This window comes from Lotus japonicus, chromosome 1, assembly GCF_012489685.1.
Source record: "Lotus japonicus ecotype B-129 chromosome 1, LjGifu_v1.2".
In the NCBI taxonomy this organism is placed as follows: Eukaryota; Viridiplantae; Streptophyta; class Magnoliopsida; order Fabales; family Fabaceae; genus Lotus; species Lotus japonicus.
The window spans coordinates 116378556-116392815 of record NC_080041.1 but is presented as its reverse complement, the minus strand read 5'-3'; the positions used below and the strand labels follow the sequence as shown (position 1 = coordinate 116392815).

At 35.0% G+C, this 14260-nt stretch overlaps 2 protein-coding genes across 2 annotated transcripts; both read right to left on the bottom strand.

The window, feature by feature from the left end:
- Window positions 1-3643: 3643 nt before the first annotated feature.
- On the bottom strand, window positions 3644-4356 carry LOC130732496 (uncharacterized). Its single transcript, XM_057584531.1, has 2 exons — window positions 4123-4356; window positions 3644-4039 (listed from the first exon to the last, which is right to left on the bottom strand). The coding sequence occupies exons 1-2, from the start codon at window positions 4279-4281 to the stop codon at window positions 3644-3646; spliced, it is 555 nt and encodes a 184-aa protein (XP_057440514.1). The 5' UTR covers window positions 4282-4356.
- A 7917-nt stretch (window positions 4357-12273) lies between these two features.
- On the bottom strand, window positions 12274-14004 carry LOC130732494 (uncharacterized). Its single transcript, XM_057584530.1, has one exon. It carries the CDS (start codon window positions 13747-13749, stop codon window positions 12676-12678), a length of 1074 nt encoding a protein of 357 aa, XP_057440513.1. The 5' UTR covers window positions 13750-14004; the 3' UTR covers window positions 12274-12675.
- Between the last annotated feature and the right edge of the window lie 256 nt (window positions 14005-14260).

Genomic DNA, 14260 nt, shown 5'->3' with positions numbered 1-14260 from the left:
GTACATGAGTTCTGCTGATAAAAAAACAGTACATGAGTTCTAATATCAAATAAATGACATGCATATCAAATAATTGACAAGCTAATTATTGTAAGGTCATTCTCAAAAACGGTACATGAGTTCTAATATCAAATAAATGATAAGCATATCAAATAATTGACAAGCTAATTATTGTAAGGTCATTCTCAAGGTTCTGCTTTGGAAACATGTTGAAGCTTGTTATCCCTTGTTAAAATTTGATACTCCAACCATTTCAAAACAACTTGTTTGAGTTTGAAAATACCAAAATAAAAACTAAATTGGCAAATTGATTGAACTAAAATACAAAAATTAAGCTAACACATGGTATATTCATATTCTAATCTTTGCTATATCAAAATTTGGAGGGGTAGAACTAGGACCCTGGGTTGCACTTGTTGTGAGAGTCGTTTCTTTTTAGATCTTTGTTCCACACAAATTTTAAGGTGACCTTTCACATGAGATACACCATCTTTCTTTTTTATTCCCTTAGCTTGAAATGCATTTTGTTATTCAATGGAATCCGAATCAACTAAGTTGCTTGTAGAAACTCCGTGATTGGGTGTGGAACAACTTTTATTCAATATCTTATCAACATCAACACCCACCTCAAATAATGTTCTCCCAAAAATTGTTGAGGCATCTTCATATTCAGCAGCTTTAGTAGCTATTGCAACAACATTTCTGCATAAATCATTCAATCGATTTGATACAACTAACTTGGGATCTTCTTTGATTATGTATCCTTTATTGTGTAACACACAACCTGCTCGAGCATGCTTAGTCCACCTCTTGAGGATATATTTTGTAGGAATTACAATTTGGTTCCACTGATTTAGCACCTTGAGGGCATGGCTGCATAGAATTCCAATGAACCCAAATTTTTGACAGGTACAAGTAATTGATTCATCTTCTGAATTATAAGAAACTTTGTGCTCCTTGATGCTTCCAATCATATGCACCTTGTACTCAAACAATGAAGATTGCTGATGACATTCGTTTATCAAAAGATGACAAGACTTCTCATATTCCTCCTTAACTTGATAGAACATTTTTGGTGTGTAGACATCTCGTGCGGTTATTAGCAAAAGTATATTTATATCCAAAGATGAGCAGTTAGAAATCTACTTTGAATCACCTTCCTAGCAAAAATGGTTTGGTCCAAAACACAGTTCTATAGTTCAGACAGTTCTGTAGTTCAGGTTGTGACTATTTTAGCAAAGATACACAAGGGTTTCTGCAGCAGATTTCTAGCTTATAGAACGGTCAAATGCCTAAACAAAGAACATGCTGATTGTTACGACCAAGAATTAGAGAGGGAGAAAGAGGAAGAATATCAGAGAGAATAGGGGGATAGAGAAGTGTTTCATTATCACAACTATCAACAACATAACTATTCTACAAGGCCTAAGCCTATTTATATAGGCACCCCTAATATATCGTAACATATCCCTCCCCTTAAAATTTTCCTTGTCCTCAAGGAAACTCGAAAAATCCAATCAACAAAATGAACAACTAAACTAAATGATACAAGACTAAAAAAAAAATTGACACGGGCTCCAAAACAAGGAAGAGAAAGCAAAAGTAGCAACAATTTCCCTTGTAGCCTAATAGCCTTCTAAATCTAAACCCATAAAGACATGCATCTCTAGGCCTTTGTTTTTGTGTTTCCTGCAAGAGCCACCAGCAGCAGCAAGGCCCAACTCCTTTGAGCAGTTTGGGCTTGGCCCATTCCAATGGGAAAAAGGTTGTCCAACGTTTTCCCTCTCACTTGTTCCATGTCCCTATGCGAAGTCCTCTTCCAACGCTTGCACGACTTGCACCATGCCGCAATATCAAGTTGCCCCCACCACGGAATCAGACCCACCGCCACATCTGGTGGCTTCGCCGGTGGCCTCCTCGCCATCACCATCTTGCAAGAGCCGCCGGTCAAGAAGCTTGGAACTCCACCGTGGACAAACACGTTTGGCGGCTTCGCTGGTGGCCGTGTGGCCAAGACTGGCGGAATGTCTCCGGTCAAGACGCATGGAACAAGGATCGCCGTAGCAAGGAGCGAATCTGGTGGTTTCCGCGGCGGTCTTCTCACACCGTCGGATTCAGAATCCTCAACACGAGACCAAACGATGCCGAAGGACATGGAATCGCCGTCGTAATTGCCCAGAACGCCGCTGTGAAGCTCTGAATTCCCAATCTGTGACTCAATTGCGAACCCTAATTTTCCAATTTGGGAATGCACGAACTTGTGAATTTGGGGAAGAAAGAATCTTGATTCACGAGTTTGAAGCAGAACATCGTCAATTTGAGGAAGAACGGTGTCAGTTGGGGAAAGACTGCAGTCAAGAACCGTTGCCGGAATGATTTCGGGAAGTTCGCCGTCGATAACCATCGCCGGCTCGTCCTCCTCCTTCACCATCATCGCACATTCCGCCTCTGAGAGCGCCTCTGCGTCACGTTCTGCCTCCGCCGCGAGTCGCTCCGCCGCCGCTGCCGCTTTGGCTTCGTACCGCTCGTACGCCGCCATGTACTGCTCGTATTCGGCCATGTGCCGCTCATACGCCGCTGCCGCTTCTTCTCGCAGGCGAACTTCTTCACGTCGGCGAGCTGCTTCATGGGAACGCTTCAGGGATTCATCAAGCCTGTCGAGGGCTTTCCACCAATCTGCATCCATTTTTTCTTTTTTGATTTTCTGGTTCAGGTGCACCGGATCGGTGCTCTGATACCAATGTTACGACCAAGAATCAGAGAGGGAGAAAGAGGAAGAATATCAGAGAGAATAGGGGGATAGAGAAGTGTTTCATTATCACAACTATCAACAACATAACTATTCTACAAGGCCTAAGCCTATTTATATAGGCACCCCTAATATATCGTAACACTGATTTTGGCCCTCATAAAATAACATTTGACCTCGGTCACTTGTGGTTCATCTAATCATGAAAGATTAGTCAAACTAGGGAAACCAATTCCCAAACTGTTAAATGCAAACATAATAACACTGTAAGCAAATTTCTTCTACCTAGAGTTTTCAGCATGTAGAAAACCTAAACCAGGATCTTTAAAATTAATATGACTCTCACTAATTTAAAAGGGAGATGACTAACCTGGATTCATGCTAGAATCCATGAATAACTCCTTATATTTTCTAAACCTTTTTCTCTTCTAACCTGGATTCATGCTAGAATCCATGAAGAACTCCTTATGTTTTTTGAACCTTTTTCTCTTCTCTTTGCCTTCCACTTACAATTCTTGTCTATAACCACCCACTCAGCTTTTAATTTTCTGAAAAAAGAGGAGTGAGAATTCAAAATTTAATTTTGAACCTCCAACTAACTTTAATTACTTTAATATCCTAATAACCATCACATTAAGAATAGTAAAACAAACTAACAATCACACTTGTAGTCATTATCCTCATATGCATCGAAAGAAGTGACATAATTTGCTTAATTACACATGTAATGAATCAAATCATAACAAATAGTACATCACATGTTGCCTTGATGAAAAAAATTATGAGGAACAAATAGAGCAAAATAGAATGAGCTTTATTCAGGTGACAGTTTGCAATTTTATGTAGTCATGAATACAAGTGCAATTATTTAGAAATAATTTTCAACTAACAAAATTACATAAATAAAAGTTCACAGTTTGCAGAGCTCCTCGGGCATGAGTCTAATTCTATTCTCATCTTAGCCTTTTTCTCATGAGATAGGTAAGGGCCGATAATTTTCATGCTACCTAACAATGTTGAATTTTGCATAACAAACTTGGAAAATCTTAGCTCAGAATCGGTGCCTGTGAAACGTGGAAGAAAGCAGGTTCGGAGCTGTGAAGAAAAGCACTCAGAAGCAACAAGTGTATTTGGCCAATTCCTAGAATCAATACAAAATAGGTTTTCCATGACAAGGTTTTGAAGTCGAGGGCAATGATTGAGGAAATAAAGCAACGATTCCATTTTAATCCGGCCTCCCAAGGTGAGCTTCATATGAATTAAATTGGGAAATATAGGAATGTCTGCGAACTGCAAGAATTATCAAGAAAAATGATCAGATCAGAAATATTGATAAAGAAAATCAATTGATTTTCCTTTTTCCAAATACAAACCTTGCACAGAAACTCGTTGAAATAAGAAAGTTTGATCATCCCCATCGTGACACCAATATCAGCTCTGACAAGCTTTAATAAAGGTTTAAACTTCCTTTCATCGTCATCATAATAAAATTCAAACGATAACTGCTTTGTTTTCAAGATTGAAACATCCATTAAGAAGCTCCATGAAATGTTGAGGCTTCAAAAATTTAACATGACTCAAATGCAGAAGTTTGAGTGAGGGAAGTTGAACAATGGAAAAATCCTTAAATTGAGTGTAATGCAACTTGAGAACAAGTAGGGTGGTTGTGGTGTTTAAAATGCTCCACGGCAAGGTCAAGCGATATCTTGAGCAACACTCAATGTCGAGGTTTTCGACATTGCGCACTGTTGCGGCGGTTAACCATGTCTGAATATGGTCGGTGAATGATGCATACTTACCTTTGAGATGAAGTGTTTTGATGGGTTGGTGAATAGCTCGGCGGAGAATGGCTGAGTGTATGGATTGTATGAAGGAAGGGGGTGATCGTAGAAGAGATCTATTCCCAGGTCGAGTACATCTTATCTCGTCAAAATCGAGACTCGGGAGTGAACGCCAGAGTGGTCTCCACCTCTTGGACACAAGACTTGTGGCGTAAGAATCTTCAGTGGGAAGGAATGAGAGAATGTGTAGGAGAACATCATCTGGCAAATTGGTAAGCCGATCATGATCATCCATTGCTACTCCACACTTGTCAGTATCGACTCTAGGGTTTCTTAAAGGTCCTCCAATGTTTTACCTTATTGGGCCTATTGCAAATCAATGGTGTACAAGGGGATCTCAAAACACCTAGCTTGGCTCAGATCTAAAGCTGGGGTTGTGGCTTCACGGAACATTGTTTTATTGAGATTTGTCAAAGCAGCTCAGAATTCGACAATACCTTTCCCCTCTTCCTTTAGAGCATCTCTAATGGTGGGATCTTATTTTAGGACTTAACTCATTTTTTCTGGGCCCAGACTGCCACATAGGATTTAAGACACTCATAAGCAGTGTTATTAAACTCAACCGATGATCGACTCAGTTGGCGTACTGAGTTAATGAGTCATTGATCGAACCACTGAGTCATTGGTTGAACTATTTGACTCACTAAAATTAATATAAAATATATAATTAATTCCAAGTCTTATATTTGTTGGTACAAAATTGTACTAGAATTACATAAGCGTTAGATTTCACCATATTTTAGATTCTTATTATAAGTAATTATAATCAATTTAAACAACAAAATAAGGGGGGATGAACAAAACATTATTGGACACATATAGAGAATAACAAAACACAAAGTCCCAATAACCATTAATGGGGCGTGAAAAACAAAACAGGTAATGGAGAATGGAATATTGAGCCAATCAATTTGAAATTAATTCTGATAATAAATATAAACGTGAAAACATAATGGGAGAAAGGGAATAAAAAAGGGATAGAAAAGGAATGAAATTAAAATAAATTCTTCTTTAATAATTAGAAACAATTAATTAGTTACTGGGGGGAATAAATAAAAAATAGGGAATGGAGAAATCCATTCAAAGGAGGCTAACTAATTTAATACATTTCGAATAGTAAGGGAAAAGGGACCAGATACATAATCTGTTTTTCAACAACATGAGAAAAAGGAGGAAAAAGATAGACAAAAGGAATGTAGATTAATGTTAATTGCACATTGAAATTTGCCAAACATTAAACAATCAGAATAATTATATGCTTAGGCCGAGATAATGGGTTAAGATAAATTTAATGGAGTTAGTGGGAGAAGAGTGAGAATGAAGGATGGAGGAATAAAAATGAACTAGTATATGACCCGTGCCTTGCACGGGAGAATTTTAAATTATATGTAAGTTTCATTGTGGCCATCAAGAATTTGTTGATTTTATTATGCAATCAGTTTAAAAATTTTATGTATTCTGTCATAGCTGTGTTTATTTCGTATTTGTTGCGTTGAATGATCCTAATATTTTAATTTAAATCTTTAAAATTATTAAGTTTTTTTGTCCAAAAAAGAGAGCTAAATATTGGCGTGGGTGATGTTGCAAAGCAAGATGTTTTAGGGTCAATTTGTCGGTGGTGTCATTTTAAGTTCTTTTGTAAACTATAGAATATTATTTTGGTTACAGGAGGAAAATGGTAAATTATAGAATATATGTTTTGTAGATTGAAAAAATGAAGAAAATAAATTATAATAGACATTTATTTGAAATAATGAATCCTTAAAAAACAGACATGCGACGCTAAATTTTTTAAAATTTAAAGGTAGTTAGAAAACCAAAAAATAATTAGATATTAGATAAAATTTCCAAATAGCTGCTTTTGAAAAATTTCCCTCAAAGTCATTTTCATTATGTAGTTGTTGTGAACCTTAATAAACGCCTTATAGCAAAGTGACATGAGAGATAAATGTTCACATCAAAGGCAAGTTCAAAACCCTGCAATGTTCACATCAAAGATAAATAGTTATAATGACCTAAAATATTTATAAAAAAATCAATATTGTAACAATTATCTCAAAAACCATAATTTAGAAATAAAAGAATAACTTAGAAATTAAATCTTGTTCTATGCAAATTTTATGAACGTTAAATGCTAAATCAAACGTCCTTCCGAATTTGTCCTTCGCTTCAACCCTGAACATGAATTTTTTGTGAACATAAATCACATATTTCTTTGGGAGAATGTGTCATGCAGTCATTTTAGATTAAGTGAGAACAAACGAAGAAAATTAATATCTAATTAATTGATTGAGAAATTAAAATAAGTTGTATTTACATGGATATGTTCACATTTTCCATTTTTCCTAACTTTCTTTGCTTTTTGGATTGATCATAGCACAACCATCGCGATCAAATATGACCAATATCGCAGATCTAATATTATTAATGACTTTAATCCACAACTTATACCAGCAGAAAACATGAATGAAAAATCAAATTAAATATGAAACAAATTAATTAAAATACAAAGATAATTGAAGTTTACCGGGTGGTAGGATTGATGCGCTTGTTAGAGTTTTAACAAAAAAAGAGTGTTCCGTCAGAGTTTGTAGCTCTGTGACATTTACAGTCATGATAGAACCAATCATCAGTGCTAAGAATTTCCTTAATCGTGTCAAACACAATGAATATAGTACACTATAAATAATAAATAGATGGATTAAAACACTTTTCTAAGTATAAAATAGTAGAATAATTCAAAGTTAGAATAACATATTGATTTGCACTCCACTAAAGATTTAATGTTTGTGCGTGAGAAAAGTTTGAGGAATTCATCTTCTTTAACAACATTTAAACAATCAATTAGCACATTCATTATTCGAGTAGGAACTGCGTCGTATTAAAGTAACCTATAAAGAAAATAGATTAAAGTTGAAATTGTCATTAAAACTCGGTCACATGATTATGAAATAATTACAACGCATTAACCTATCTTTGAAAGACACTGCTTCTGGAATTTCAGGATTAAACATTACTTTGGTGCACTTAAACCTAGTATTTAGCTGATATTTACCTTAAGATTTTTTTGGTAGTTGTATGTTATATACATAAATTATAGGTGTTATTATAAACAAAAGTCGATTTAGTACGTAGAGCAAAAAATCTGGTGTAGCGTGCTCCTTCTTTTTGAAGACCTGCTCTCCTCTGTTGATGTCTTTGTTTTTTCGTTTCTACGTTTTGTTTTAGTTTTATTTAATTGCTAGTTGTTCTTCTAGTTTCTTTTGTTTGTCTTTTATCGTGTGTTTTTCTTTTCTGTATGTTGTTCAATTTTTATGTATTAGTGCTACTCTGCTTCCCTACCTTAAAAGAGTTGTTCTATTGGTTACCCACTTTTTATATCAATCTATTATCTGTCTCCGAGGGTTAGCTCAAGTGGTAAGAGCTAGGGGACATAAGGGTTGGGGAGGGGAAGGTCCAGGGTTCGAATCTTGGAAGGGAAATATGAAGAGATTTTCTAACTTACTAACAACTAACCACTAACATTTGCCTATAAAAAAAAATCAATCTATTATCTTTTCAAAAAATCAAAATTGTCACCTTTGCCATGAATATGAGAACAACAACGTGTTCGATATCGCCAACACTTACAAATACGCTCAACGAAGTCATCGAATAAAACACATTTAAATTGTTTCTTGCGAAAACAATAAATAACTTTACTGCATTTGTAGTATTTTCTACCTTTACTTTTTTTAATTGAAATAAACCAATTTGTTTTGTCAGGTTAAAATGATAAAAAAAAATATACCCATCAAATTCGATCTCAATTTCTTTGATTTTTGTCACCACTATGTTTCGCTCATATGAGTTATCGTTTTTGACGTTCGTAGTATTTTCATGTATAATGTTCCTTCTCATGTGAGTTTTCTTACCCTGTAATTTGTAATAAAAAAAAAACTGAATGTAGATTGAATTTTTATGTATACTCTTTTAGCATGACATAAAATTGTAAAGTAGAGAAATTTTATCATAACATATTTTTCTATTAATTTTAAACCAAAAGTATTTTTTATGTTGTGGGAGTTTGAAATCCTATCATTTAGACATAAATGAATATTATATATATATATATATATTAATATTTTCTAATCTCCGCACAACATTTACCGCGTAATTTGAACAAAATTAAAATTAAAATTAAAAGTAGATTGTAGTGTTTATATTAATTTGTGAATTTATTTTTGGTTTAAAAAAATTAATTAAGAAAACTTATTACCCTTAACCATTCAATTTGCTTGAATGTGCTACACTGGGTAGAATCTCACATGATGAAAGTAAATAACTTGAGATAGTATTCTCAGTTTATGATAGTTTCTGATTATTTGAAGTTGAATATGCATGCAAAGGAGATCTGACTCAACAAAACTTAGCTAGAACTTATCACTGAAATTAATGTAGTTGTCAATGAGATAAAAAAAAATTAGTACTCGGTTTTTAGTCTGATTAAAGCTATGTCAAAGTTAATGCTCAGACGTTATAATATAGACATCGATTAATGTGGTAGATTACTAATAGTGGTAGTTATAATTGAAAATCATAAATAGATTTACTAACAACTATCAATAGAGATGACAACATGTAACAAAGAACTTGCAGGTACAATTTCATTGAAAGAGATTCATGAATGGACCTTACTAATTACATTGGTTCTGAAAGAAATGACTAAATTTAAATGATCCTAGCTTTTCATAGTTAAAAAAAAACCCCAAAATATACCAATGGGTGGTCTAACTCGTGCAATTTAATAACTACTCTGAATCTAATATTTCAAATACTTCCAAGTTTTTCCAACATTAACCATGAAAGTCCCAAGTCTTGAAGTCATCTAACATAAGTGCAGCAAACCTGAAAGAAACATAAGCAAGTTTATCATAGTTTCTTGAAACTATCATCTTGAGACATAAACTATCTGCATGTCCACCTTACCATGTATACATTGCATTCAATCTTTATCGTATCATAACAACCCTACAATGCTTATTAACTCAACCACCTTTTTATTTTATTAATTTCGGAATATTTCATCACAAATTATTTATAACACTAAGGACAACCAAGTTCACTTTCAGTTTTTGGAATAAACGAATAGATTGACATCACACTATATAAATACATATTCAACATAGCAAGGGAACATGTCTATCTTATCATAAGAATAGCTGAGAATAGCTCAGATGTGCCACATAATAATTACTAAGAAAGGTATCATAGCTGAGATCATGAACACACTACCCACTTCCCTCCATTTCTTATATTAAATCACCTGCACACTTGAGGCGGTGCATCCAAAAGTTCCTGAGATGACCAAACTCAACCTGAACTCATAAAACATACAAACAGATAGAGAGAGATTAATTAGTCTGAGTTCGCACTTCATCCTCTAAAACAACTTCAGATCCTTCCTTATCCTGTTGCTCAGTCACTCTCTGTTCAAGAATGAAAGTACAATCCTAATAAGAATGTAACTCCAATGCCTTTAAAAATTTATGAAAAAACTAATGACATAATACTCAAGTTTATTCTCTATTAGTACCATTTTCAGCCTCCAGGCCCAGACTTCATCAAATAACACACAAAGCCAATAAACTAAAAGGCTTCTTCTCTAATAAAAAATATAACTCTATTTAATGCCTTGAGTTCTTCTGTTGTAATATGTAACATTCTCACATGAAACTTCTTTCCAGTTGGTTCAGTCACTCATCTATTTGAGAGCTTTTCTCCATTTCCTTAATGGAATTGAGCTCATTTTGCAAGAATGGAATTACTCCATTTAGTTTAGCGCTTCGCTATGTGACCATTAATATCATTATCCAAAAAGTATCAATCCATCAATCAAAATCTGGTGATCAGTATATCAAAGTTCAAAAGGTTTCTCCTAAATGCAAACTAAATCAGCAACAGTCATGTCCTTGACAATGGAGCAAAGGACCATCCTTGAGGGAAAAAATGCAAGAGAAACTCAGTCAGATAGAGAACTATACCAAAAATAAAGTAACAAAACAATGCTACATCAGTTTTCCTCTGATACATGCAGCATTGATATGAGCGATATCGTGCGAATCTCGAAGGTAACCACCCCAATCAGCAATGGGAGTAAACCTGTCATTGCAAACTTGCGCATATTTTCTTCAACCTATAAATTAAGGTGAAAAATCTCATCTGGTATTTAACCCAAAAATCTTAAACATACATAGAAGCCAAAGACATAGAACTTAGAAGGACTGAAAAGTCTTAAAAATCTAATCAAAGATAAAAAGGCTTGAATAAGCTAATAGGATTCTTCTCTAATCAAAGATAACTCTATTTAATGCCTTGAATTCTTCTGTTATAATATGTAACGTATGTAACATAGTATAGATTCATCTTCTCACATGAAATTTCTTTCCAATTGGTTTAGGTATTCATCTATTTGAGAGCTTTTCTCCATTCCCTTAATGGAATTGAACTCATTCTACAACAATTCAACAAAACCACACTATTATATAAAACCCACACTATTATATAAAACCACGATCCTATCTCACTTTAACCATCCAGATCTTAAATTTCAGTTTTACCACTATCAATAGGAAGAATAGGTTTTTTAGTACTCTACCAACTTACCCTGTTCAGTTAAGCTCTATATATGTAGACATAGCTAACCCCAACAGAAACAGTACATCTCAAAGTGAAGCTTCTCATGCTCCAGGCCATGAACTTCAAGATCATTTTCCTTCTGTTCCAGCAGCTGTTCCATAGTCTTAAAGAGCTTTCTCCTTCTGAAAACGCAGCTACTGCAACATTTTTTGCATTTCAAGCAAAAACATACAAACAACAGAAGATAAGAACTTTAGAACAAATAAAAGAGAACACAATATTTAACTGCTAATCATAAATAAATAAGAGTAAAAAGAGTAACAGCTTGAAATGGTCAAATTCATTGAGGCAGAAGGGACATGACATATTCAATAATTGAAGAACTAATAAAACCATTGCTTTCAAATCCAATCCTTATAGTTTTTCTGCAAAATGAACAATAAGTACCTTTCAATCAAAAATCACTCATAGAAATTGTTTGAACTTCACCATCATAACTTTGTTTCTAGTTTTCATCCATAATAGACATGAATCTCTACTCCCCCGGTGTCTCCAAGACCTCTTTCATCATTCACTCTTCAAAAAAAACTCAGCAAAACAAACTAAAGAGCTCATTGGAGTTGACGGTCAAAGTTAGATCTTCAGATGCCAAACTTGCAGTTGAAGCTTTAAAAGTAAGGTTTGTTCAATTAATATCACTTCAGTTATACTATTTATGATTGCAGATAAAAATACTATAAACTGAAAGAAGTAATTTTAATTGGGATCTGATAAAACCAAAGTAAATGAGGCTCATGCAGTATTCGGCATAAAATAGGCAAAAATGCAGAATCAAGACTATAAGACACATTTGTTCTCTAATGCAGTGTTTAGAATCACAATGATATGATATTGATTAGAAGGCTATAGTAGAAAAAAGATATAGATAGATACAAACGCATTGCATCTGCATGTTCGCCTTTTCTCCTTAATCCTCTTGCTTGTCTACATGACTTACACCAATCATTTTGTGCTTCTCCCAATATCCATGCGACCTGCATAATTTCAAAAGAAACTGATACAGCGGAAGTCGTACTAGGATTGCAAGCGCAAATCCTAAGGAAAAGGTTTCTGGAATCCACCAGAAAGGAAATTAGCAAGCGCTAAAACCCTAGAAAATACACTGGAATCCACCAGAGAAGAAGAGAAAACTCTTAAATTTTATTATCAATCAAAACTGAAATAGGCTATGCCTTACAAGTGCTTAAATAAGAAAAGAAAATATCCTAATAGTAAAATAAATAATATCCTAAAAGATCCTAATTGAAAATAAAAGATCCTAATTGAAAATAAATAAGTTCCTAACAAAAAATAATTAAGATCCTAAAAGATCTTAATTACAAATAAGTAAAATTACTAAAATACTAAAATTATCTTAAAAAGCTCCTACATCAGTCTCCTCTTCTTGTAAAGAACTCGACCTCGAGTTCACATCACGATAAAGGACTTCAGTTGCCTCAAAATACCAGGATCAAAAGGCTTCCAAATTAAACCAAGGAGAGTGAGTGTTGAATATCTAATAAAAGCACATGGAAAAGAGTGTGGAGACTCCTGTTTTGAAACACTAGCATTCATCTTGTTGATGCCAGGATCAAATTGTTTTCGCCAAACACCATGAAATTGATGGAGTGTGATTTCTGGATGAACTAGCCGTGATTGAAACAACTTCCAGTGGCATGGAATAAATTGTCGGAATTGCGAGTTAGACAAGTTGGATTGCAGTTCCTTTTTCTCAGGCATATTACCAAACAAATGGGGTGCAAACTTGGGAACAAGGACATATCGGACCTGAGGCACAACCATAAGTGTTAGATTGTAAGGTGTGAACACTGCTTCGATGCCCAAATTGACAGAGGTGTCTGGCTCAGATATAACATGGGGTACAACCTCTAAGATGTCATCAGATCTAGATAAAAGAGAACAGTGTGTTGGTGTTGGTGCGCTCTCGCTGCACAAATCATCCATCAACGTTTTTGCCTCATCTTCCAGGCCAACAACAGAGGATGGCGCAAATGAAATTTGAGAATCAGATTCCGAAGAAGTTGCGTACATAGGTCTTGTAGAGGGACATGAATTTGAAGTAGGTTTTGGTAGGGGTTGTGGTAAGGAAATTGGATCTGCAGTCGGTGATATGTTGGGGTAAGGATTGATAAGGTTTGGAGTAGCAGGTTGGGGGTGTGGAGTTTCGGTGGTTTTAGAGGTTGAGTACTGAACTTGGTAATAAGGATGAGATACGGATGGTGAATGCAAAGATTGGGAAGGTAAAGATATAGCGGAACGATTGCTGTTGTTGTCGCGCGGAAACCTATGTGGTTTCCCTCTCCTGTCTCGTCCCCGGTTACCGTTGTTGGTATTGTTGATCTGCGCCGTTAAAGCCGCCGTGAACGTCGCCATATGTTGTATCATCTGTTGTGTCATATGTTGCGTAATAGCAGTTAGGGCCGCGGTAAGAGCCACGGTAACATCCTTCAGGTCTGCTTTGGTCATTGGTTGATCTTCCATGGTTGATCAAGCAAAGAAAAGAGACAGGAGAAAGCCTGCTCTGATACCACTTGATACAGCGGAAGTCGTACTAGGATTGCAAGCGCAAATCCTAAGGAAAAGGTTTCTGGAATCCACCAGAAAGGAAATTAGCAAGCGCTAAAACCCTAGAAAATACACTGGAATCCACCAGAGAAGAAGAGAAAACTCTTAAATTTTATTATCAATCAAAACTGAAATAGGCTATGCCTTACAAGTGCTTAAATAAGAAAAGAAAATATCCTAATAGTAAAATAATTAAGATCCTAAAAGATCTTAATTACAAATAAGTAAAATTACTAAAATACTAAAATTATCTTAAAAAGCTCCTACATCAGAAACTCCACTTGGTTAAACGCTTCGCTATGTTATCACTTCACAGGCAATATAGAATAACCTGTAAGTAATTGACGGGGTTATGGCTATAAGGGGAAAACATTAATATCATTATCAAAAAAGTGAAATCCATCAATCAAAATCTGGTGACCAGTAT

What these genes read in the sequence shown, in the direction of transcription:
- LOC130732494 (XM_057584530.1), bottom strand. Translation starts at nt 13,749, where the DNA reads ATGGAAGATCAACCAATGACCAAAGCAGACCTGAAGGATGTTACCGTG.
- LOC130732496 (XM_057584531.1), bottom strand. Translation starts at nt 4,281, where the DNA reads ATGGATGTTTCAATCTTGAAAACAAAGCAGTTATCGTTTGAATTTTAT. An exon ending in TCAACGAGTTTCTGTGCAAG is followed by an intron (nt 4,040 to 4,122) that starts GTTTGTATTTGG and finishes TAATTCTTGCAG; the next exon opens with TTCGCAGACATTCCTATATT.